General features: G+C 37.6%; 1 protein-coding gene across 1 annotated transcript in view; it reads left to right on the plus strand.

The window, feature by feature from the left end:
• The window catches only part of GPD2 (glycerol-3-phosphate dehydrogenase 2 (mitochondrial)), a 201,461-nt gene that overhangs the window by 137,957 nt on the left and 38,208 nt on the right, over positions 1 to 25,296 (plus strand). Inside the window, exons 7-8 of the mRNA XM_006880784.1 lie at positions 19,724 to 19,888; positions 20,724 to 20,868. Of these exons, the coding sequence (XP_006880846.1) occupies positions 19,724 to 19,888; positions 20,724 to 20,868 (310 nt within the window). The remainder of the gene's footprint in view (positions 1 to 19,723; positions 19,889 to 20,723; positions 20,869 to 25,296) is intronic.

The following is a 25,296-nucleotide window of genomic DNA, read 5'->3' on the forward strand; positions in this document are numbered from 1 at the left end:
ATAGGGATGCTATGAGTTGCAAAGGACTCAACGGCATACAACAACAACAACAACATTGAAACAGATGAGGGAGAGAACTGTTTAGAGGAATATATGTGACTAGTTATTATTGTCATGACAAGAGGCCAGAATGAAAGCTGCATAGTGGAGTGGACTGAGGTGGAATTGTATAACAATGGAAGAGGGGTTTTTTTTGTTTTTGTTTTTTATACTTTTCAGAGAGAAGAGTGAACTGGGGGGAGGGATGGGCAGGGAGGAAAGTATAACAATGAATGAATGGGAATCCAAAGTCTCTGTAAACTTTCATTAAAATAAATAAATAGTAATAAAAAATTAAAATAAAAATGACTACTAGATTTCAGCTTTTGGCAAATTTTAAATAGTCACATTTACTAAATTAGAAAAGAAAGGATAACAAACTGAAAGTAGTAGAGAGATTGGAGAGAGATATTTACAACCTATTTAGTCTGGACATCTTTAGAATATTCGTGTAGAGAGCTCTCAGTAGATAGAGGTATGGTTCAGGGATTCAAGAAATGTTTTAAAGGGAATGTGGAGTTCTATGTTGTAATTGGAGGCATGGGTGTGGAGCATTCATGCTGGGGATCTTAGTGATCCTCACCCCTTATTACCCTCTCCTCCTTGGATTTTTTTGCCATTTGATGGATCTTGACTGAAAGCAAAGAAAATCAGAAAGATGTTTGTTGTTGTTGTTGTGTACCATTGAGTTGGAACCAATCCATAGGAGACCGTTCAGTAGATTTCAAAGGCAGTGTATATTATTGACTATTCGAAGGCATTCATTGTGAGGTTTATAACAAATTAAAGATTTCATTGCAAAGAATAGGACTTCCCTAACACCTAACTGAACAGTGCTCACTTGGACCCTTTACAGATTGAGAGGCAGTTATTTGAAAGAATAAGAAGGTACTACATGGATTAAAATTTGTGAAAGTGTGTGTCAGAAGTTGCATCCTTTCATGATATTCAGTGTGTATACTGAGCAAATAATTTGAGAAGCTGGACTGCCTATTTGAAGAAGAACATGGCATCAGTATTGGAAGAAGTCCCTTCAACAATCTGTGTTATGCAGATGGCACAGGCCTGCTTGCTTAAAGTGAAGAGGACTTGAAGTACTTACTGATGAAGTAAAGAATGCTTCAGTGTGGATTTAGAGTTCAGTATAGAGAAAAGCAATGTGGCATCAGGATTGGTGGAAGAGTCATCAACAACCTGCGTTATGCAGATGACACAACCCTGCTTGCTGAAACTGGGGAGGACCTGAAGCACTTGCTGCAGAAGGTCAAGGACTGCAGTCTCCTATATGGATTGAAGCTCAACATCAAGAAAACAAAGATTCTCACCACAGGGCCTATTGGCAGCATCACTATGGATGGTGAAGAGATTGAGATAGTTAACAGTTTTAGTTTGCTTGGCTCTTGGTACCAGCAGCCAGGAAATCAAGAGACTAATTGCATTGGGAAAGTCAGCTGTGAGGGATCTCTCAAGAGTACTGAAGAGCAATGATGTCAGGCTGGAGACTAAGATGTGCCTGATTTGAGCTATAGTCTTTGCACTTGCGTGGTATGCATTGGAAAGTTGGACAATGACTAGGGATGATAGAAAGAGAATTGATGCCTTTGAGCTGTGGTGCTGGAGAAGAGTGTTGGATATACCATGGACTGTTAGGAGAACAAACAGGTTTGTCCTGGAGAAGGTGAAGCTGGAATGCTCCTTGTAGTCAAGGATTCTGAAGCTTTGTCTGACATACTTTGGGCGTGTTGCAAGGAGGGACTGGTCCTTGGAGAGGGACATCATGTTTGGCAGAGTGGAGGAGCGGTGCCAGAGAGGAAGACATTCGATGAAATGGATCAATTCTGTGAGTGGAGTGGTGGAAATGAGTGCTTTTGAGACAGCCTGGTTGGCACAGGATAGAACAACGTTTAGGGCTCTTGTACATAGCGTTGCTATGAGTCGCAAGTGACTCGATGGCACATAACAACAACAACAACGAGAAAACAAAAATGTTCGCAACTTGCTACAATGTCAGTAAACACTTCATGATAAATGGGGAGAAGGTTGAAGTCGAGTCTCATTTTACTTTGATCCTCAGTCAAAATCTGTCAAAGCAGCCAAGAACTCAAATGTTGCATTGCACTGGGCTAATTAATGGGGGCTGGGGAAATCTTTAAGCAAAGATACCACATTGAGTACTACCAAAGTAGGCATGTGAAAGCTGAACAATAAGGGAGCCCGAAGAAGAATTGATGTCTTTGAGTAATATGTTGATAAAGAATGCTGATATACCTTAGACTTCCAGAAAAACAACCAAATCTGTCTTAGAAGTCATGCAGGCAGAATATTTTTTACAAGCAAGGATGACAAGACTCTGTCTCATGTATTTTGAACATATTGTCAGGAGGGACCAAACCCTGGAAAAGGGCATTCGGTTTGGTGAAGTGAGGCCTAGCAAAAGAGACAAAACCCCCTAAGGAGATCTATTATGACAGTCGGTGTGCCAGTGGACTCAATCCCAGCGACAATTGTGAGGATGGTGCGGGGCCTGGCAGAGTGGCTCATTCTGTTAAAAATGGGGTGCCCTGAGAACCAGCAACCGACCTGATGGAACCTAACAACAGCATCATATTAAGATCTTACTTTGACAATCACAGCTTGATTTGTAGTCTGTGCTTTTGGCATTTGCTTCCACAGCATTAGCCAATTCTAGACACATACTGAATTCATTATGTACAGCATGTATGTACGGAGTAATACTTCCTTTTAATGAACATACGGTCATATCAAAGTGAGGTTGTTTTACAAAAACATCTTTGTACAGTGCTCCTGAGAAGTTTGGAGACACATGTTAAATTAAAGACTAACATACTGAATTTTAAGTTACATTTTAATAAATTAATATATTATAATTTCACCTTCTTAAGGTAAGTAGATTGCTGTAGTCTGTGCATTTGTTTCTTAGGTTTTGATTTTCAATTACTTTTCAGCTTTTTTTTTGCCTATTATTATTTTTGGCCAAGTAAATGTAAAGCTTACAAAGTAAAGACTTTGAAGTATTGTGCTGATAAAGGGAAGACAAGGGACTATATGCAGATCAAGTTGTGGGTCTGAGTGGGATGTCATGTAGTGACTTGGTATATTATGGAGCATGATCCATGAGACATGTTGGAAATCCTTTGGGATACATGAGGTCTATGCAGTACTCAAAGCACCCTCTTGAAATAGAAACAGACCAGTCTTTAAGAAATGGGAGGAACAGATTGTCAAGGGTCTAGCCTAGGAAACTGGCATGAGAACTAAGTAGGAACATAGAGTGCCATTCAGAAATTAGAACTAGGTATCAGTTCTAAAGCTTGGTATATGTGTTAGGAGAGATTGCGGTCTAGAGAGTATACTAAACTGTAGTTGGACCCTTGTAGGCAGGTTAGGAGTTTGGGGGCAGATTCTGGAAGGATGAAACTTTCAAAATATTTCCAGATACAGTCAGAAATGACTCAAGGGCTGCATAGAGTGAGGCTGAAGGCAGTAAGTACAGCTGAGTCAGGGCATCTTGACTGTCTCAGTTGAGAATAGCAGATTTTTTCTTTGGCAATAACCAATGCTTCCAACAAGACTTTGAGAAGGCTGAGAATATGGGCAAGGAACTCTATGCTTTGGACAAGGTATTTGCTTCTTTATTTTTCACTATAAAATAAAAATATTAAAACCATACTAGTAAAAATCATTGTATCTTCCAGCCTTGTATATAAAATTGAAAGTAATCTCTTAAGATAAGTACTAAGGTCAATTTGGAGTGGCATTATAAAATGCCTTAATTTGGTAATCATCTTATTAAGTATAATAAATTATTAGAAGTATGTGGATTTGGATAAGGATAAGGATGACAGAAAAAAAAATTGATGCCTTAGAGCTGTGATGTTGGAGAAGAGCACCAAACATCCCATGGACAGTCGAGAGAAAGAACAGATATGTCTTGGAGAGGATGCAGTCGGAGTGCTCTTTAAGGCAAGAATGTTGAGGCTTTGCCCCACATACATTGAGCATGTTGCTAGGAGGGCTATTCCTTGGAGAAGGATGTGATGCTGGGAAGGGTGGAGGGCCAGTGAAGGAGAAGAAGACCCTCAACAAGATGGATTGACACAGTGAGTGACTGCTGCAATGGGCTCTTGAGTGTCAGGAAGTGTGAGGATGGCGCAGGACAGGACTGGGCTCAGATCTTTTGTTCATAGGGTTGCTATGAGTCATACGTGACTCGACAGCACCTAACAACAACAATAACATGCATTTGGTTCATTTGTTTGTTTATTTAATTTGGTTTTTTTTTTTAAATTTTTTTTATTTTATTATTTCTGTGTGAGTGTACCGTCAAATCAGATCTGACTGGTACAGGAGGAGATTGTCCCTCCTTCCCCGGCAGAGCATCTGGTGGATTTGAACCATGTGCCTCTGGGATTGTAGTTGCAGCTCCTTACCACTAGGCCACCAGAGCTCCCCCTATTTAATTTGGTTTGTTAACACTTAAGCTTTGCTCTATGTGTCCCATGAGAAATTGAAATAATTTTGTTTTAAACTTTTATGGAAATTTTTGGTAAAGAGTTGTTTGTGGTGGTAAATAATTTTCAATTGTGTAATATTTTACTGAATATAATCTTATTACTTTATTTTTTAAATGTTTACATATTTTTTGAGTGCAGATTCAAAGGAATCTGTCTAGAATGCAGAAGGTGTCTTTCTAAAGTACAGGAGGATTGATTATTAGGTCTACAGTCAATTTCTTTTCCTTTGAGAGGAAATTCTTAACAATTTTGTCTGATGTTACTGTGATAAGTTTGAAAACCAGTGACAGTAAAAGGAATGTCACTTGATGAACTTAATTAAAATGGGCTTGTGTTTATAAGTTCCGATTAGCTTTTCCTTGTTTTTAAAAGAAGCTTACCTTTTTAATATCTAAATATACATACATAAAAATAGAGTAGGATTTTGAACCCATATATGCACCGCTCATTCAGCTAAAATAGTCATTCCTCATAGTCTTGTTTCATCTGTCCCTTCTTTTATTTTTATCTCCCTCTTCTCTTTTTTCTATTTAACCCCGAGAGCAGAAGTCATCTAAGACCTGTGAGTTAAATCTGGCCTCCTGCCTATTTTTGTGTTACTGGAAGTGGTTGGAAAAAATTTTTTCAAAAAATGAGCATTTCATGGCATATGAAAATCACATTTCAGGGTCCATAAATAATGTTTTATTGGAACTGAACTGTGCTCATTCATTTACATATTGCCAGTGGCAAAGTTGAGAATTTGCAATACAGACACCCTATAGCCCACCAGTTTTTGGTGCAAAAATTTGCTACCCTTGCCCTAGAGCATTTAAAACATGGTTATGTAATAAAGACTTTCAAGAAGTAAAATTATATTACCATATCATTAATACATCTAACTAAATTTCATCTTTATCTGCTCAAATAATGGAGCTTGGTCAGCTTGAAGTTGAAAGATCATTGAAGATGAAGACAATGAAACAAGATATTTTTAAGTGCCAAAATTATTTTCTTTTACTTAGAAATGTACATTTTAAATTTAGATAATTGAATTCAATTATCTAGTGTTCAAGACATTTGAAAAACACAAATCATACTTAGATACATATATAGTGAGAATCAGTATAAGAAGACCTTTAATTTCAGTGCTTCCTTAATAGCAACAGAGTATCTCATCTGTCAGACAAAAAAAAGGAAAATGAGATACAGTTATCATTAAAATTATGGCACCATTACAAATATATAAATCAAATTCTCCTCTTGATGCTCATGTCACAGTTTTCAAACAACATATTTATTTTTTTGAAAAGACCCAGAGTAGAAAAAGAGATTAGAACAAGGAATTACCACTTTGAGGAAGTAGTTTGAATAATAAATTGTCGATTCAGTTTGGTTATTGAATCTGGTTGGCCAAGATAGGTATTATTAACATTTAGAATTGACTATGCTTTGATTATTTAAAAATTACTATCAAATAAAAAAGGAGAGAAGTTATATTACATTGACAGAAACCTTGACTAACAAAATCATCTCCATTTTTGCAGTGCTTTGCAGTTCACAGGTGCTTTCATATGTTCTCTAGTTTGATCATTTCAGCGGCTCTAGAAAAATCAGTGTTTAGGGATGAATAATCACGTAAATTGGAAAAGTGATCTGTTCAGAATCTGAGTTAGTGGGTATACGGCTCTGTCCTGAGCATAGCCATGTGAGCTGTGGAGTTAATTTAATTTTGATTTGTATACCAGAATAGAACTGTACTCCATAGACTTTTTCAATGGCTGGTTTTTGGGAAGTAGTGTACTAGGCTTCATTTTTGAGACACCTCTGGATAGACCTGAACCACTCACCTAAAAATTAGCATTGGAGTATATTAGCCATGAAGCTCAGGTGTTCTGAATCTTGTGGGCCCAAAGCTTTCTCTAGGCCTTTTGAGGCACATGAGCCAGATTTCTTTTCAAATAGGACTTTGGGCTATGGCCAGAGAGATGATAACAATTTGATAAGGTGTGAAATCATCCTCTGATTAGAGAAAAATGTGATAAAATGCTGTGCTCATCATGAAATAGATAAAAGTTCTCAAAAGGCTGCTTCCAGTTAGAGTCTGCAGGCTGGTCCTGAGCACAGAGCTCTGGCTGTCTATTATGAAGCTCACCTTCGGAGTTGGCCCTGGGGCAGGCTGAGGCATTCCTGCGGTTTTGTAAGAGTCTTGTGCACGTGTTCACACAAAAATGAGGCGAGGATTGCAGTGATGGTTCTGTGTAAGCGAGAGGATCACTCTTCTGCCAGTCCTTTAGTGTGAGGTTTATCAGATTCATGTTTTGAAACTTCTTTTGTTTTGTTATGAATAATTGCCTCTTCAAGTTTTCAGGTAATTTATTTGACACTTGGTCATAGTAACTCATTACATTATTTGAACTGGAAAGGGCCTGAGATTTTATAAATCAAAAGCACTACAGACACATATCCAGTTAGTGACAGTTTAGAGAATTACAATTTGTGTTTTCTGCCTTTTCCCAGCAGTCCAAATTTAGAACAAGTGTTGATTTAAAAAAAAAAAAATACAAGCCACAAACAACAAAAAAACTGACAAAGCCAGTTTAAGAGAAAACATAGCCTCTGGATGAATACTTGACTGTTCTAATACTTCGAAATGCTCTCTACTCTTTAATTCTTAACCCAGGTCTATGATCTCTTTCCTTTGTGAACCCTCATACACATAAACATCTTGTTTACCAGTGAAAAAAAGTACTTTTGATCAAATAGCAGATATGAAACGCAGAGATTAGAGATCATCATTATTCTTTTTAAGGAACTTTTGCCAGATTAATCAATGATAAACTTTAAAACTAAGATGCTCCAGTCTCTTCTGATTCACAGCAGCTTTCTGTCGAGTTTCCAAGGCTGTAAGTCATGCGGGGATGCAAAACCTTTAGGTTAGCAGCTGACTGCTCCACCAGAGTTCCCAAGAAACCATCTCATTTAGAATGGTGGAATAATTCAGGGCTTCTCATTTTAGGTGTGATACTTTCTTTTAAATTATTTTTAGATTGTTGTTGTTGTTGTGTAACATTGAGTCAGAACCAACTCATAGCTGACCCTCTGATGGATTTTCAGAGGCAGTTAATTTCATGGGAGGAGATTGCCCATCCCTCTCCCATACAGCAGCTAGTGAATTAAAACTGTGTGCTTTTGGGATTGCAGCATAGTTTCTTACTAGAGCTCCCTTTCGGGGTAGTAGCAACATCTTTTAACTAACATTTAAAGTTGTCTTGACTTTCCAGTTCCGTAGAGGGTTTTTGTTGTTGATTGTTTTATTTTTTTATAGCAGTAGTTATTGAGGAACCTTGGTGGTCCAATGGTTAAGTGCTTAGTTGCTATCTAAAACATCTAAGGGTTTAACCCCACCAGATGATCCTAAGAAGAAAAAAACACAATGATCTGCTCCCATAAAGCCTATAGCCTGGAAGACTCAATGGGACAGCTTTACTCTGGCACACAGGTGTTATATTGTATGATGATGCAATATGATAAATTCTAGTTCATATCAACATACAATATCATGCAAACAGTAAATAAAACAATATTTATTGAGAACTGTTCTGTTTAAGTAGAGGCCTCTGGTGGCCTAGACCATGGGGAGTTTTATTACTAGCCCAAAGACAGTGCCTTTTTGGTTGTTTGAATCCACTAGCTGCTCTTTTGTAAGAAAATGGAAAATATTCTCCCATGTGATATTCAACCGTGGAAACCAGCTATCTGAGTTGATCTGATGGGATGACAATGAGTTTAAATGTGAGATTGTCTCAGAAGAAACCCATAAAGCATAAAGGAAACCTGTTGGTTACTGACTGAGATGTTGATGGCTTTCTTCCACTAGCTGATGCCCAGGACAAAGATAAGGCAATCTACTCTCACAAAGATTTATATAGTCTTGGAAACTGATGTAGGATCATTGAGTAGGAATCAGTTAGAGCCCAATGAGTTTGGTTTTCATTTATGTTGTTGAAGGGAACTCTGGTGACATAATGGTTAATGATCTGTTGCTAACCAAAAGGCAAGTTCAAAACCACCAGCTACTTTGTGGGGGAAAGTGTGACAGTTTGCATACATATAGATTCCAGCTTCAAAATCCTGTGGGATAGCTTTGATCTGGTTTATAAGTTCACTGTTAGTTGGATTGACTCAATTGAAGAGTTTGCTTTTCTTGGTTATCCTGTTGGAAGATTAAAAATTACTTGCCTCACTGTTCTTCTAATAGCCCCTTGTGAACTTTGTTACCATTCTATTGCACAAATGAAAAGATAGACAGATGAAAAAATAGCTTGAAGTCTTAGAATTTCTTGGGCCTGGGCCTTGAATGTAAACATACACATTGCTTGTGAAAGATCCTTATAAACCTTCCTATAACATAAGAGAGAAAAGAAGCTACATCTGAAGCATGCTGGTGATAAATTAAAAAAAAAAACTGCAAAAGATGGAGGAAGGTAATGCACTAGACTTTTGAACACTTGGAACCTCAAAGTTAATTTCTGAATAACCTCTTACGCCTTAGTATCCTGGGTAGCAGACCCAATCTGACCTGTTTCTGTATCTGTAAAGTGCTTGGCACATAGTAGGTGCACAATCAAGGCTCAAAAACATCCTTTTGGCAGTTACACTGGGTTACGGTGTTGTGCTGCCTAGTCCTTGCTGTTGTTAGGTGCTGTTTAGTCGGAATGACTCATACTTGACCATCTAGTACCTTTCCAGATGCTGTAAATTGCACAGGAGGAGATTGCCCATCTGTCTCCCACGGAGTAGTTGATGGATTTGAACCACCCACCATTGGGTCAAGAGTACAATTCCTTATCACTAAGCCACCAGAGCTTGATAAAGATTCTTCTGCTCAAAGGTAGACATCCCAGTATGATGAACTTACTTCATTTCTTCAACAATTAGAAGCTTAATTTTGAGGTTTTTAGGCCACAAAATTATATCATTTGTAAAAATAATCTTGATGGTATGTCTTTCTTGCTTCTTGATTTTTTAGTCTGATTACAATAAATTTTTGTTGCATTCTTCTTGTCCCTTAAAAGAAAATAAAAAATGATTCTGGACTTGTGCTGGAGGGACAGCATTGCTTGTCCTGACAGAGTCACAGGGTGTCTTCATTGTAAACTAATGTCTTGAACATTTTTATAAGGAAATAGCTAATGACTATTCAAAGCAGCACGTGATGTGCACATTAAATGCGGTTTCATTTCTGTTCATCTCTAGCTGTATACCTGAAAGTATCTGGAAAGTAGAACACTTACTCCTCATTAGATTCATTTAAAACTTTTTCAAGAAAGGGAAGTCCTGAGGGTCTAGAGGCTTTATGTACTTAGATTCGTCATGCTAAGGCACTTCACAATGTTTCGTTTACTTGGGGCCAAAGATCACAGACTCACGCTGATTGCTAATTATTCGGATTGTAAATAGCTTCTCGAGAACTTTGGGTGAGACAAAAGAAACATGGCAGGAAAGAAGGCCCTGCTAATGAAAAGGATATTGTGAAGAGGAAGCCTGGGCAGAATTATGATGCAGGTCACATCCTGTGCCTGTATTTAATTGTACCTTTGTATTTAATAATAAAAAATGATTACATGCTTAGGGCTAACAGGTGTCCCTGCCTGTGAACTGTAGTGTAGATAAATGACAGCAAATTAATCCAATTCACAAATTTTGAAAATTATGCTTTTATTTTGAGTTTCAGCCATATATGCTAGAAGACAGTTCCTGGGGAGGAAAAAAAAAGGCATCTCACACCAAGAACTGTTTTTAAATATAACTTCTGATAAAATATAGGTAAAAACTTCAAATTATAAATGGCATAAAAAACCACTTTGCAAGCACTATGTATCCAGGCGAGATTGTACTATCACCAGAGTCATCCTTCTGGTAGTTTATAGTTCATATAAACTTTGGATGTAATTGCAGATTTGAAATGACTTAACCTTCTGTTAAGAGTGGCCATTTTTATGCGTTTTCTCTGTTTCTTGCTTATTTTGACCTAATTTCCTGTCTGCCCTTTTGATACACAGATCCATCTCCAGGAAGGTGCTCTCCTGGACCATTTTCCAGGTTTCCATTATTGCAATCTCTAATTGTCTATTTAATTCTTACTTGTTTTTAAGCTCTCTTTCCCATTAAGATGATGTTCCAGAGAGCAGAGACCAAGACAGTCTTATTTTCTTTGTTTGTCAGTGGATCCCTGGTGCCTGGCACTATGCCTGGTACATAATAAGTGCTCGCTAAGTATTTATTAAAGGGATTAATGAATCTGCCACTTGCTGTCCTAACCATCAAATCTTTGCTAACCTTGCTTTTATCGCTGACCTCCTAGATTGAGTGTGTGTTCACCATAGAATTTGTAAAAGAAGACATTCTGTTTCTATTGTCTACCAGGTAGCTGGGTAAAAATAGAATATTTGATACTGTGTGAGGATGAGTGGAGAAAGAGGGAGCTGGAGACTGTTCCTAAGCACAGAACTTATTCATTCTTACTGGATCAGTCTTTGACCTGAGATTGTTGTTGTTGTGTGTGCTCTCCAATCAGAACTAACTCATAGCTGACCCTCCAGCAGGTTTCAGAGGCAGTAAATCGCAAAGGAGGAGATGTGTGTCTTTCTCCTGTGGAGCAACTGGTGGATTTGAACTGTGTACCTTTGGGATTACAGGCAATTTCTTACTACTAGGCCACCAGAGCTTCCTAATCTGTGATTAAGTTCCATAATCATATTCATTTTTTCATGTAACATATATTTAAGTATCTTCTAAGTTGCTAATGCTGTGTTAAGTCCACTATCTTTGAATTGAATCCAACGCATGGTGGACCACATGTTGGGTCTAAAAGGTCATGAATTTTAATGGGAAGAAACCGCCCTTCTTTCTCCCAGAGTTGAACAGAGACACACATCCTTTGGTTAGCAGCGCAGCATGCTATACTATGGCACCAGAGTTCCTAATAAGTCCAGTGGATACAGAATTGAATAAGATGTCCAGCTTCCTGTTAGGAGCATAGCCTTAGATTTGATGTTCACTTTGATGATGGGAACTATAGGAAGCTGTGCTACTAATCCAAAGATGTTACTTTGCTGGTGGTTAGAATCTACTAATCCATTAGTGAGAGACCTATTGTTAAGTTGTATAAGGTTATACAAGGAGCACGGGTAGGCTAGTGGCAAGAAGCTGCACCACAATCCCGAAGGCATATGTTTCAAGTCCACCAAGTGCTCTGTACAAGTTTGGGCAGTCTCCTCCTGACAGTACACACAACAACATCAGCTGTCTATTCTAAACTCAAGCCCTAGTACAGTTCTTGACACACTAAAGACAGTATGCATTTTCTAAGTAAATAAAGGTGAATGTTGAATTGAAATCTCTAAAAGGTAGTTGGGTGAATGCAGTAATGGGTGTATGTACAATGTGTCATGGAAAGAGAAAGGAAGGAATGTCACAGTGTTTGAGAAGAGTGAGAGAAGGTCTCGTGAAGGAAGGATTAAACATCAAGTAGAAATTTACCGGGTAGGGTAGAATATGTCAGAGTAGGGACAACCTGAGCCAAAGTCAGAGTTGAAGATGAACATTGTGATCATTTAGGGTAAGTCTGGGTGTTGGAGGTACTGAGGCTACTGAAATTACTATTAAATCCTTTATTAAATACTTATTCTTAGAAATTGATCTCATGCTGAGAAAGACAGAAGGTTAGAGAAAGAGGGAGACCCTAAACAAAATGGAATGACACAATGACTCCACTCTCTCATCTCTCTTTTCCCCTTTCCACTCTTCCCTCTCTGCAGTGGGCTCAAGCATGTCAGATGGTGAGGATGGCACAAGATAGAGCAAGGTTCAGCTCTGTTGTTCATAGAGTTGCTGTGAGTTCTAGTCAGCTTGTTGACACCTAACAACACCATGTATTACGTTGGTAACTGGTGGCGTAGTCATTAGCAAGTTGCGCTGCTAACACAAAGGCTGCGAGTCTTAAGTGGTTCAAAGTCACCACTTGCTCTGTGGGAGAAAGAGGAACAGTCTCCTCCTACAGTGATTTCCAGCCTCAGAAATCCTACTGGGGGGCGCGGTGTGTGTCTCTGTGAGTTAGAACTACTTCAGTGACAGTGAATTGTGAGTTTTTGATAAACCAAATTGTTCTTTTGATACAAATTAACTGCCTTACCAACATTATTTGTACCATTTCTATTAGAAAGTGAATTTACTTCTGAACAAACATCACAGAGTACAATTTGACAATAGAACCCATTTTTTAATAGAGGACTGGCTAGAATACTTGTATTTTACTACAACTTACAGTATGTCTGCCATTTTCCTTCTGAGCCCGGGCAAAGTCTTTTCATGGCAATGGACAAGCATGAGAACACACAAAGAAACCCAGAAGGGTTTTGTTGAGCCTCTATTTTGAAACACATTTACTGACATCTCATTGATCAGCTCTGGTGGCTTAGTGGTAAGGAATTCCACTACCAACCCAATGGCTTCTGGTTTGAATCCACCAGTTGTTCTGTGGGAGAAAGATGAGCAGTTTTCCATGTGACTTTTTCTGCCTCTGAAAATCTTCCAGAGGGTCAGCTCTGAGTTGCCTCTGACTCATAGATATGCAGTAGCAGTTAGCATTGGCCAAAGCAATTTTGCCTGACGATAGAGTTAGAGTGGTAGAGCACATTATGAAGACTCACAACAGGGAATTGGTATAGAAAGGAGTAAGAAAATGGTACAGTTGTTTGCAATACAATACATAGTACATAGAAGCTAATCAAGTAAAAGTTTAATTATAATTCTAGATTGGTAGGAAAGACATAAATAAATAAAATAGTGAAAATTTTGAACTTAAACTTTTCTTTATTCCAGCCTGGTCAATTTAATTTCTGATTATATTTTTTAACCCAATTTCCTCATGAAACAATTATATTTTGCTCTTGACTAATGACATATCTCTTTTTAAAGATGTTGGTACAAAGTGAGAAAGCAAACAGGAAATAAAGGCTGGAGCATACTCTAGATTGGGTAGATGCCTATTACCATCCCATGCATTTTTTAATATCTGTGTTACCAAGCCCCTCTTTCTCTACTAGGATATTGAAGCTTAGAGGAGAAAAGTGCATCATCCACATTTCCCAGCCCATTCATCAACACCCTAAACATTTGCAACCCAGTCCTTCCCAGCCCAGTTTCTCCACTGTATCTTATACGGGTATTCTCTTTAACTGCCCCAGGTACTCCCTGACCTCACAGCTCTCCTCCATACAGAGAATCACTTTTGTAAGTAACTTACTTTATAGGAATTTCGTTTTGTTGTAACTAGCTGTGAAAACAAACATTTTGAGTTTTCCATTTTAAGCGTTCTCATCCTAATAACACACACACACACACACACACACACACATACACCCCTCTCTCTCTCTTGCTTTACCTCCATCCTCACCAGTTCTATCAGAAAGAGAAATCTTAGATACAATGATTATATGAAATCAGCTTGAGTTTGGTAGGTTAGCCTCTGAATTAGCTTTGCCAGATTGCTAAGGGATGTCTTCCAAGAGGTCATTGTGACACGGTCAGTCTGAGACAATGAAGCATGCTGTGTGATTTTGTTAGAAATGGGCCTCAAGTCTTATCAAGTTATTCTTTCTTCAAGTATCTTTTTAACCCCTACTAGAATAGTCAAAGTGATTGCACAAGATCTAGATCAGAGTACAGAGTGATAGGAGGAAATGTTCTTAACATTCCAGTTGGGATAATATCTGTTGATGATGTTGTGAACAGGTGTTATTTTCATTAAGAATTAGGGAAATTTTGTTTTGTGTTGAGGTTTTTGTTGTTTTTTGTGTGTGTGTGTTTGTTTGGTTTTTTGGCTTTTTTTTTTCCCTTGAGGAGTAGAATTTCTCCACTGACTTCTGGGTTCACAGATAGGCCAATATACTGCACTATGAATTGCCATTTTAAATTATACTGTATTAAAATAAAGATTTACTGTGTAGAGATTTAGATTTGGAAGGACCAGAAAAATGTCAGGTAATTGACCTGAAGTTTTAATAGTTATTCTAACTTATACCCTTTATACATTTAATGAGTATTTCAACTATTTTGCATGCTAACTTACCATATTTTATGTAAATAATGTGCACATTATGTATTTTTTTACAAACTGTTTAACCCCCTAGCTAACACATTAGTTTCCTGTGTGTGCTGTGTGCATTATTTATGTGGGTGTATTATATGCAGGAAAATACAGGAGTTGCCAAACTTTGACTTTTTGAGGAGAGCAATATTGCTATGTCTCCAAAATATTTATCTTTGAGAAGTAACTTAAAGATGCCTGTGTCTCAAAATATGTGTGGTCATGTGTTTTTCACTTAAAATACCTCTTGACTATCCAATATGGAAGGACATTGAAGATGAAGGCAAATTTCCTCTCTAGGGATTTTGAGATGTTGTTTTTCTAAACAAGGGAAAACAGTTATACTTCCACCTCTCGTGTGCTTCCTCTTCTATGAATTGTAAGCTCAGTATGTGCACATATGTAAGATTTCAAGTGCAAAAGGAGAACAGAGCAGAGAACAGATTTTCATGGTCCCCGTCTGGGTCTTTGTGCCAGTGCCAATGTAAAGCTCTGCACTGATCAGTGAAAATACAGTATAATGTTGCCTGGCTCTAAGGAGACGGATTTGAAAATCCAAACTGGATAAGCAGATCAATTGGGATGGGGGGAGTCGAGATGATTATATCACATTCCAATGACATACAGTGCTGTCAAAAACTTTTTTCTCCAGAAATAAAATTATAGGCAGCATAGAGATACCTTTCAAAATGTCAAGAAAAAGGGGGCTGGGGGAATTTAGTTAAGAATAATGAAAATATACCACTTATCCCAGGAACCATATACTGTGAGCATCTGGGTATTTCAGGGTAAAGGGTGAATTTAATGTGGGTAAGGGAGGAGGAAGTCTAACTGAAATTCAAGGCAGTAAATGGATCAAGTTGAAAGTATATAAAGAAGGAGATGACTGCATGGGAGTGTGAACGCCTAGCCTAGGGAGAGGTCAAGCTTCTTGCCCCACAATTTTTGTGATTTTATAGTAACTGCGTTTACATTCTCCTGCATAGCAAGGTTAATCAGTAGGGTAAAATCACTGGTAACTATGCCTCCTTCCTTCCTTACTCAGATTACATAGAAGGGTTGCTTGGGTTTAAGTTGTGATTTTACACATTTCTGGGTGTTTTTCCTGCACTGTGTGTGCTGTTATGCTCTCCCCCAGAACCCCCATTTCTTGCTACTGATTTTCTGAATGCAGGAGTTTCTTTAACAGAAGATAAAGCATTCACTTTTTTGAGATAAGGCTTTAAATTTAAATACTTGTTTATAAATGGAATTTGGCTAAACTCAACACTTAAAATGAACAGTTGACATGAAATCTTCTGTGAGTCATGATGATCCAAAGTGGACAGGATAAAACTATGCGCTATAATGTTTTCATTGGCTGCTATTTCAGAAATAAATGGCCAGGATTTTCTGCCTCCTCGATGGACTTGAACCGTTGTGGCCTTCTGCTAAGGACTTACACAGAAATCTCAAAGTCACATGGTTTAAATCCACCAGCTGCTCCAGAGAGAAGGATGGACATTCTCCTCCTGTGCAGTTTACTGCCTCTGAAAACCTTCTGGAGGGTCAGCGATGGGTCAGTTCCAGCTCAATGGTAGAAAACTCAATGGTAGACATCAACAACAACAAGGACACCAAACTCAGTGTTTACTAGAGCCTGTTCTGTGCCTGGTACTTCAAGTCTCAAGGGAGGGAGTTGTGGAGGGAGAATGAATGAGTAGATTTTTTTAGCTTCTCCAGGACTGAGATGAGGAAACAAGTGAAATAATAATACAGTTAAGTCATGCCCAACTTGACAGCACTCAACAACAACAAATGCAAAATAAAACAAACCACAAAAAAACCCCATCAAAATCCAAACCCGCTGTTGTCAAGCCAATTCTGACTTATTGAGACCCTCTAACTGGTTTCTGAGTCTGTAAATCTTTATAGGAGGAGAGTGCCCATCTTCTTCAGAGGAGCTGTCAGATTTGAATAGCAACCATTTGGTTAGCCACCCACTACTTCAATACTTTATGACCATTGCCACCAGCGCTCCCCTACTGTGAAATGCAGTGGGCTGTCAATCCCACAAGGACAGAGCCCCATTGTGTCTTTCTGCTCATTGTATTTTTAGCTTATGTCACAGTACCTGGCTCAAGTAGACCCTTATTCTTTCTTTAAGTAAATGTTTAAATGAACATAGTATCCTAAAGACAATGAAAAAGGAATGTGCAAGATAAACTGTTGAGCCAGGAGAAGGAATGAATAACTTTGTCATGAAGAACCTTCATAAATAAGAAAGACACATAATTCATGTAAATGCTTATACAACCAAGCGCTGAGTGTTGGGGAGGAAAACGAGACCCAAGGAATTTGCCTCCACTTGCCTTTTAAACTGTCTACCTTCTGTAGTATTTGAACTGGAAAGCTAAGTAGGAAGACATTTCTTAGTATAAATTGAAACGCTTTGATAAACTCTGCCATTACTACTCCTGCAAGATTTTATATCTAAATGTAAGGAAAATGTTCTGTTTTCAAAGTAAGTTTAGAATTGTGTTTCCTTCAACTGTAAATAGAAAAGGAATCTATCATTTGATAAATGGAGTTTCTGACTTGTTCCGTTTAGAAATGGCTCCATGTAGTATTTAGAATAGTTCATTTACATAACATTTTCCAGACATTTGTTCTGTTTATATATCAGAGTACTCTTCAAAGGACTGGATTTTCTCTGTTGTACACCTATGGTGAGAACAAACATGCCCTGACTTCTTGTACTACAAAATATTTATCTGTACTGAGTAGATTGTTTCATGGCTATGGATATAAATCTACTATAAAGATTGGATACTAGAAGGACTTGGGTAGTTTCTCTTTGAAAAATAGATATTGTATAATGTTCTGCATTTGAAGAGAAGATTAGTATAATTATAATTTAGTTAATCTGGACTATGCATGCATTTAACTGCATGGAGCATATTCGTATTTTAAATAAGGACTTTCTAGAGAAGAGTGTTGAATACGCCATGGACTGCTAAGAGAACAAACAAGTTTGCTCTGGAGTAGATGAAATCTGCCTGCTCCTTGGAAATAAAAGAGTCTTGAAGCTCCGTCTGACATGTTTTGGGCATGTTGCAAGGAGGGCCAGTCCTTGGAGAGGAACATCATGCTTGGGAGGGTGGAGGGACAGCACAAGAGAGGATGACCCTGAATGACATGGATTAACTCAGTGACTGGGGTAATGGGGGCAGATGTATATATGGTCATTATGAGCCTGAGTCAACTTGACAGCCCATAACTACAATAACAATAATAGGGAGCTCTGGCGGCCTAGTGGATAAAGAGTTGTGCTGCCAACTCAAAAGCACACAGTTCAAATGAAACACTGCTCCAGGGGAGAAAGATGGATGATCTCCTTCCATGTGATTTGCAGCCTCTGTTAATATTCTGGAGGGTCAGTTATGAGTCATTTCCAACTCAGTGGCATATAACAACAGCATTGCTAAAAGGAGCCCTGGTAACATGATGTGTTATTTTGCTGCTAACTAAAAAGTCAGCAGCTATACCAGCCATTCCCAGTAGAGGATCCTATGAGTCAGAACCGATGCCACAGCACTGGGTTTGGTTTTGCTTTGTTTACCTCAATAAAAGTTGGTTTCTTAACTTTAAATGTTTCTTCTAACTACATTACCAGCAACTTAGGGTGATGCTTATGTTATAAGGGATAGAATTACTACCCTTGTTATTTTCCACATTTAATTCAGCCACAGTGTGGTTTTGGTTTCTCCTTTTGTGGTCTCATATCTTCATTCTATTACTTTTTTGATAAAATAGCTCCTTATTCTGCATGTTGAAGCTTAATGCATGTTCTCCACTCGATAGAGCATTTAATTTTGGGGGAAAGGTTCTTGGATGATTGTATTAGTTCAGCAGTTTCAGAGTAAGATGTTGGTGGGGAGGGGCAGTAGAATCTTCAGTCATTGATTCTCTCTTTATAACTTTGCCCTTTTAGCTGGAATAGATTACTTGTGTAGTGCTGCTCGCCCTACACAGGCTGAATCACAAGGAAGAAACTTTACATAAACCATTTATACTAAATGTTTGGTATGCTGGCAACATAAATCAACAACAATATCCATTACAAATCCATCCTGTTATCAGTATTATCTTGATAGAACTGATCCCAGCGTTCTAGGAATTTGAACCCTACTTCAATACATCTAGCTGTGGGTAATTAATTATTCAGGGCACAGAGAATCTGGCCCCTGTGATGTAGAATAATTCTTCCTGGTCAGCATTAACTCTACTGGCAATAATAAATAGAAAAAGTCTCTAGTGATGCCAGTATTTTAAAGTGATTAATCATCTTTCGCCCCTCCTGCTCCCCCTTAGTTTTCTTTAACTAGGATTTTTCGGTAATAAATCTTTAACAATACAGGTAGGAATTGTTCTGTAATTAAATTTTGCCCTGCTTAATGTCTTACCTTTTATATGTGATTTGGAGGGGGGGGGAGTTACAGTTTAAGTAGCTCTGATCAAAATTAAAACCCAGAAAATGCCTTTTCTAGAACACTGAGATTCACCATGGAATTTGAAGCTCTTGATTTTGAATATTAGATAGAGCACATTCTCATAAAAATTGTTAATCATCACCAGTTGGAGTGTCAAATCTTCCAAAGTTTTCAATTGCTTTGCTTTCATGCTTACTGGTTGTCTGTATTGAGGAAAGTCTGACATATACATATGTTCTCGCACTGAGAGAATAATGACTTCTCTCTTAACTTTCAGATCATTGATGTTAGCTTTGTAGGAAAGGAATATTTTTTACCATTTTTGAAGTATACAAAATGCACTCGCTGAAGCTGAAATGGCAGGTAAATGCCTGACTGAGTATGACCAGAAATTTTTGCATAGTCCCCTACAGAGTTGACCAGCCATCATGTAGATTGTGGGTGACAGATGCAGATGTGACATATCTATTGTGACACACTTCTCTACCACCAGTCTTTGGCTCGAGGTGACTCCTGTCCTTCCTCTGATGCTTTCTCCGCTGCAGGACAACACAACGATGCACGGATGAACCTTGCCATTGCTCTCACTGCTGCCAGGTACGGGGCTGCCACAGCCAATTACATGGAGGTCGTGAGTTTGCTCAAGAAGACAGACCCTGAGACAGGGAAGGAGCGTGTAAGCGGGGCCCGGTGCAAAGATGTGCTCACAGGTATGAATTGCTAGGGTCCCTGCTAGGGAGGTATTTATTTCTTACCATCCTGCCTTGCTTCTATAATGACTAAATTCTAATTTTTCTGTCACTTCTCTTTCATTTTTAGTCACCCTTCAGAGCCATACTAATTATATTCCTTATTGTCAACAATGACTGGTTTAACATGAAAATTCTCCCTTATGGGACTTGGCAATTTCTTCTCTTTGTGTTCAGTGATGATAATGATCATAATAAATGCCCACAAAGTACCCACAGCTATGAAGGCAGTCTGTGTCCTGTATAGAAACATGTTATTAATAAAATTAAATAAATGTGCCAAGTTTCAGAGTATCATTTAGGTGACATTGGCAGTGCATTTGCATGTCGTTAAAGTCAATCACTTGTAACTTTGGTGAAATTTCCTTTCTTGTCCTGTTTCTATGACCATGGAGGCAAAGCTTCAGAGTGACATCATTTTCTTGAAGAAAACCAGTCCTTTGAGAATACAGTCTCACCACACCTCTTATTTACAAATTTTAGTCTTATTATACACATGGCTTATGTTGATACCTTGATACTGAGCATTTCACAAAATATAAACTGAGAGCTGGAGTGAAAGGGTGAAATGCTTCCTAGCCCCTTCCCACCACTCTCAAATTTGTATTTGCTTACGGTAAATTTAGTCAAATGCAGGCATTTTGTTTGACTTTTCAATAACCGGCTGCTTGTGTCACTTAGAGGGGTGCACAATATACTGCACCATAGTTTAAATTAATAGATGAATTAATAATCCAAAGCCTCAGTGAGCAGAGAAACAAATGTGGTCTGTGATTGATGCCGCTTTCTTTTACAGGGCAGGAATTTGATGTGAGAGCTAAATGTGTTATCAATGCCACAGGACCTTTCACAGACTCGGTGCGTAAGATGGATGATAAAGGTGCCGCCGAGATCTGCCAGCCCAGCGCTGGTGTCCACATTGTGATGCCCGGCTATTACAGGTAACAGTGTTCCACCAGGTGGTCAGAGCTGAGGAGTGAGGATCAACAAGAGGGTGTGTCTGCTTGAATTATTCTGGTAGCATACCTTTCTTAATAGTCGATGGTCTAGCTAGCTTTGAGAGAATGAGGAGAAGGAAGTAAAGTACTCTTCCAAAATACCAGCCACAAGCTAAACTTGGGAATTTTTTAGCCATGTAGGACAATACTCATCTAATGGTTAATAATTTGGAATCTATTTATATGTTTACTTTATCCAGTATAATAACCTCTGGAAAGAAAATTTCACCACTATTGATAATAATTTACATGAAAGCTTTAAAAATTAATTTTGTGAAATGTAAGTATCCTGCTGATGAAGAATTTGAAAAAGTGGGCCATCCATATAGTTACATAATGTTGAAATGCGTTTAGTAAGGGATAAGAAGTAGCAATCAGATATAATTTTTCAGCGTGTTCAATTAACAAAGATCATTGGAGAGAGAAATGGGAGGTATGAGGATGAAAAGAAAAAATGACGATTAATAATCATGTAAGCAAGATGATGGGTGCATGGGGGTTTATAATTCTGGTCTCTTGATTTTGATCAGTGATTTAGAATTTGTAATAAGATAAAAGAAACATCAATATGGTTCCAGTTTAAAGATCAGTAATATTTAGCCTTAATATATACCTCAAGACTAAAAAGAAAAAGACACAGATAAACAAAAAGCAGCCAAAACTCATGTTAAGCATATGAAATGTGTATATCATTTTTATTTCTACATATAGTAGTTTTCCCATGTTATCTAATAATTTTGTATGTAGCAATTTATGTACAAAGTTAGTCATTATGACATTAAATATAATGGAAAAATATTAGAAGTCATTTTAGTTTCCAGCGTTAGTGGAACAGGTTATTATAGCATATCCACACAAGGGTTAACTAACCCATTGCCGCCAAGTCAGGGCCCACATAAGGGATAGTGAAGAAAAATTATGATTATAAACAACTTTAATATCCTAACCAAACAGTAATGATACCGTTGTTAGTTTAGACTTTATAACAAGCTTATATATGCAGTTTGATCTAAAGATTATGTCAATATAGAAAAAAAGAATGGAAAGAAATATGTTACATTTTCTAGGTGGTGTGTTTAAGGGTAATAATGAATGATAATTATTTCTACATAATACGGTTATGGATAAGAGTGATTTTATTTCATATTTTAATACTTTTCCATTAAAGATATTATTGTTGTGTGACCTCAAGTTAGAACCAACTTTTCAGAGGCTTTAAATTTCATGGGGGCGTTTTGCCTTTCTTCTGCTGAGCAGCTGGTAAACTTGACCTACATGGCTTTGAGTTGGCAGTGCAATTCTTTATCCACTAGTCTACCAGAATTCCCTAAGGGACACATAAAGGCTTTAACAGTTGTTAAAATAGATGGGAAGAATCTGTGATATTTGCATACTACCTATGTTCTCCTGGAATGCTGTTTGTCTAAATTGTAGATGACATTGCCTTATTTTTTATTGGTTCACCAGTAACTAAAGAAATGTTCCTGAAGATGCATGATGTAGTGCCAAATGCATTTAAACTGTAAAAATTACTAAAGATAATTTTTAATCCACTAACTCTAAAGTAAATTACTTCCTTTTCTGTAAATACTTAACATAAAAGTTACTTTGCACGCTGCACTAGGTAAAACAATGTATTCCCAAATAATAATAATAATAAAAGTTGTTGAAGTGATATCTAGTAGAGTTAAAACAAAACAAAACCAAACCCCCAAACAATACTATTATTTAGCAGAAGACATGTAGTTAAATGAAGAAAAGAGGAGTAAAAATATGTAAATGTCACATATGCTTCTTGTGTATAGAGAGATTTTCAATGATAGTGCCAGGCAAATTGTATACATTTGTTCTGTCTTGGGTTAAAAATACCTGCAGGCATCCAGTTTATAAATTTTGTGTTTGTCTACGATGCTGTCAGTAGGCAGCTGCATGGCTAACCCAAAGGTGGCACTCTGTCGTGATTTGAATCCACTAGTAGCTCTAAGTGACAAAGATGAGCCATCTCATCCTGTGCGATTTACAGCCTCTTAAAAGCCCCTTGGAAGATTAGCTATGAGTCAGTTCTGACTCTCCGGCAATGAAGGACCGATGAACATCTATAAGAATATAGATGGAATACCTAAACTGTAGATGCACACAGCATCATAATCTCTGATAATTGTTTCGAGCTCTGCCACGCTCTACAAATTCTCTTGTAGATGTGTCTTTGGGTTCCTTCTCTATTGTTTGTGATGTCAAAGAATACTTATTATTCCTCAGAAGCCTTATGCTAATTCCTCATTTACTAATCATTTCCCTTGGAACAGGCGACATTACTCTGTGAACTCTAGTTCTCTCTATGTAAAAACAGGAAGACATTCTGCTCTTAGAATGCATAGATAAAGTGAAGGCTGTACCTTAAAAACATGCCGGTTTGGTCTTCTCATGACCTCTTGCTTACTGTGACTTTGGATAAATGGCTTTGAACATCTAATTCCTAATCTAACCATAGGGTCAAAACCAACCCATAGTTGAAGCTCTAGCTGATTTTCAGAGGTAGTTAATTGCACGGGAAGAGATTGCCCATCCTTTCCCCGCAGACAGTATATTTTTAAATTATTTTTATGTGTAGTTAATCCCTAGATCCCAATCTCTATGGACAGTTTTTGCTTATCAATGAATATCTGTTAAATGATTTGTGTATTAACTAGTTTAAATTTAGAGGTTGCTTTTGTTATTTTTTTAAAATGTGGTTTTAATGAAAGTTTACAGAAAGTTTGAGTTTTCATTCATTCATTGGCTTTTATTAAATTTTAATGTAAAATGACTAAACCAGATCTTCTGCCATCAGGTCAATTCTGACTCCAGGCGACCTTACAAAAGGGTAGAACTGTCTCATAAGACGTCCGAGACTAGAATCTTTAAGGAAACAGACTGTCACATCTATTGCTTGTGAAATGACACACTCTCAGTTTAGCAGTGGGACATTAAAGCTGAACCACTTTGCCATCAGGGTCCCATAATAAAAGTTTGAGGTTATTTTTTTAGAGAGGATTTACAGTATCTGAGTTTGTTTTCATGTTTAAAATAATTTCTACTACTCTGCTAACCTGTATAGACAAATTACAATAAAAGTATGTGGTAAAAATCTGTGCTGTAATCCTGAAGGATGTGGTTTGAATCCACTAGGTGCTCCGTAGGAGAAAGATGAATCTCCTCCCAGTTAATTAACTGCCTCAGAAAACCTGCTGAAGGCTCAACTGTGGGTCAGTTCTGACTCAGTGATACTCAGCAACAAGTACTTTACCAGAAATTTTAATCACCATAGAAACGCAAAAAATAGACACACATGAAAAGTGAAAGCCTCTCCCTTTCATCAGGATACTCGCTTCTTTTTTATTTTTTTTTCTTTCCTCTTTTTAAAAAATTTTATATTGGTTTACTTACAAAGTTCGTATACATTGTTTGCTTCAATTCTTGTTCTTCTCTGGTCATGTCTTCTGACTACTTCTATAAAATTTTTATGTTTATACTTATACAAATAAATGTACTTTTAACATTTCTACAGGAAAGAGATCATTTAGTGCATATTATTTTGTATTATACTTTGTGTGTTTATTGAAGTAGTAAATAGATCTTGTAATTATTATCTGTCACTAATATGCAGTGCTTTTAAAACAAAATTATTTTATTAGTCCTAAAAAAAACTTGGCATTGGTTTTGAGCACCCTTCCCATTAATTATGAAACTATTAGACCCAGCTGCATCTGCCTCAATCAAAGTTGTGGTAAATAATCTTGTTCTACTTTATAAAAAATCACTATGCCTGTTATTAGCATTATAAACTACAACCACAAAACTAATTTGAATCCTTAATGAAATGATCTACAACCCAGGCCCCATTTAGATTTTGTTTCAGATGAGCCCCCTTTTGGGTGTGTGGTCTGAAAGAAGTTTTATTTCTTCCTTGCACTGCTCTGAAGCATGACTCTGGCATGTCATGGTAGGCATGAGTTTACTCTCTTATCAAGTCATTCAAGTCATTCTCTTGGGGATAATCTGGCGATTTTAGACCAACATGGCTTGTTGAGCTCATCAGTCAGCCATATTCAACAGTTTTGAGTCAAGAATGTTAAACAGGAGCTTCGTAGAGACCCAGAAATAGTCTAGACTTGGAGCCACCCTTGAACTGGCTGATGTTAAGGCCCCCAGACATTTAATCTAGAAGCTGTTTAGTTTGGAAATGCTGTGAGTTCAGTCACTACTCATTTTGAGTGCTGGCTGCTAAATGAAGAATGAGAACCTCCTGTCTCTTGCTGGGCAGCTTTTAGAAGTATCTTTATGATATTTACTCAGCTTATTATGATCCTAGTAACATTTCATGTGTGAAGA

Source organism: Elephantulus edwardii, unplaced genomic scaffold (genome assembly GCF_000299155.1).
Source record: "Elephantulus edwardii isolate Elephantulus edwardi_28Jun2011 unplaced genomic scaffold, EleEdw1.0 scaffold00010, whole genome shotgun sequence".
Lineage (NCBI taxonomy): Eukaryota > Metazoa > Chordata > Mammalia > Macroscelidea > Macroscelididae > Elephantulus > Elephantulus edwardii.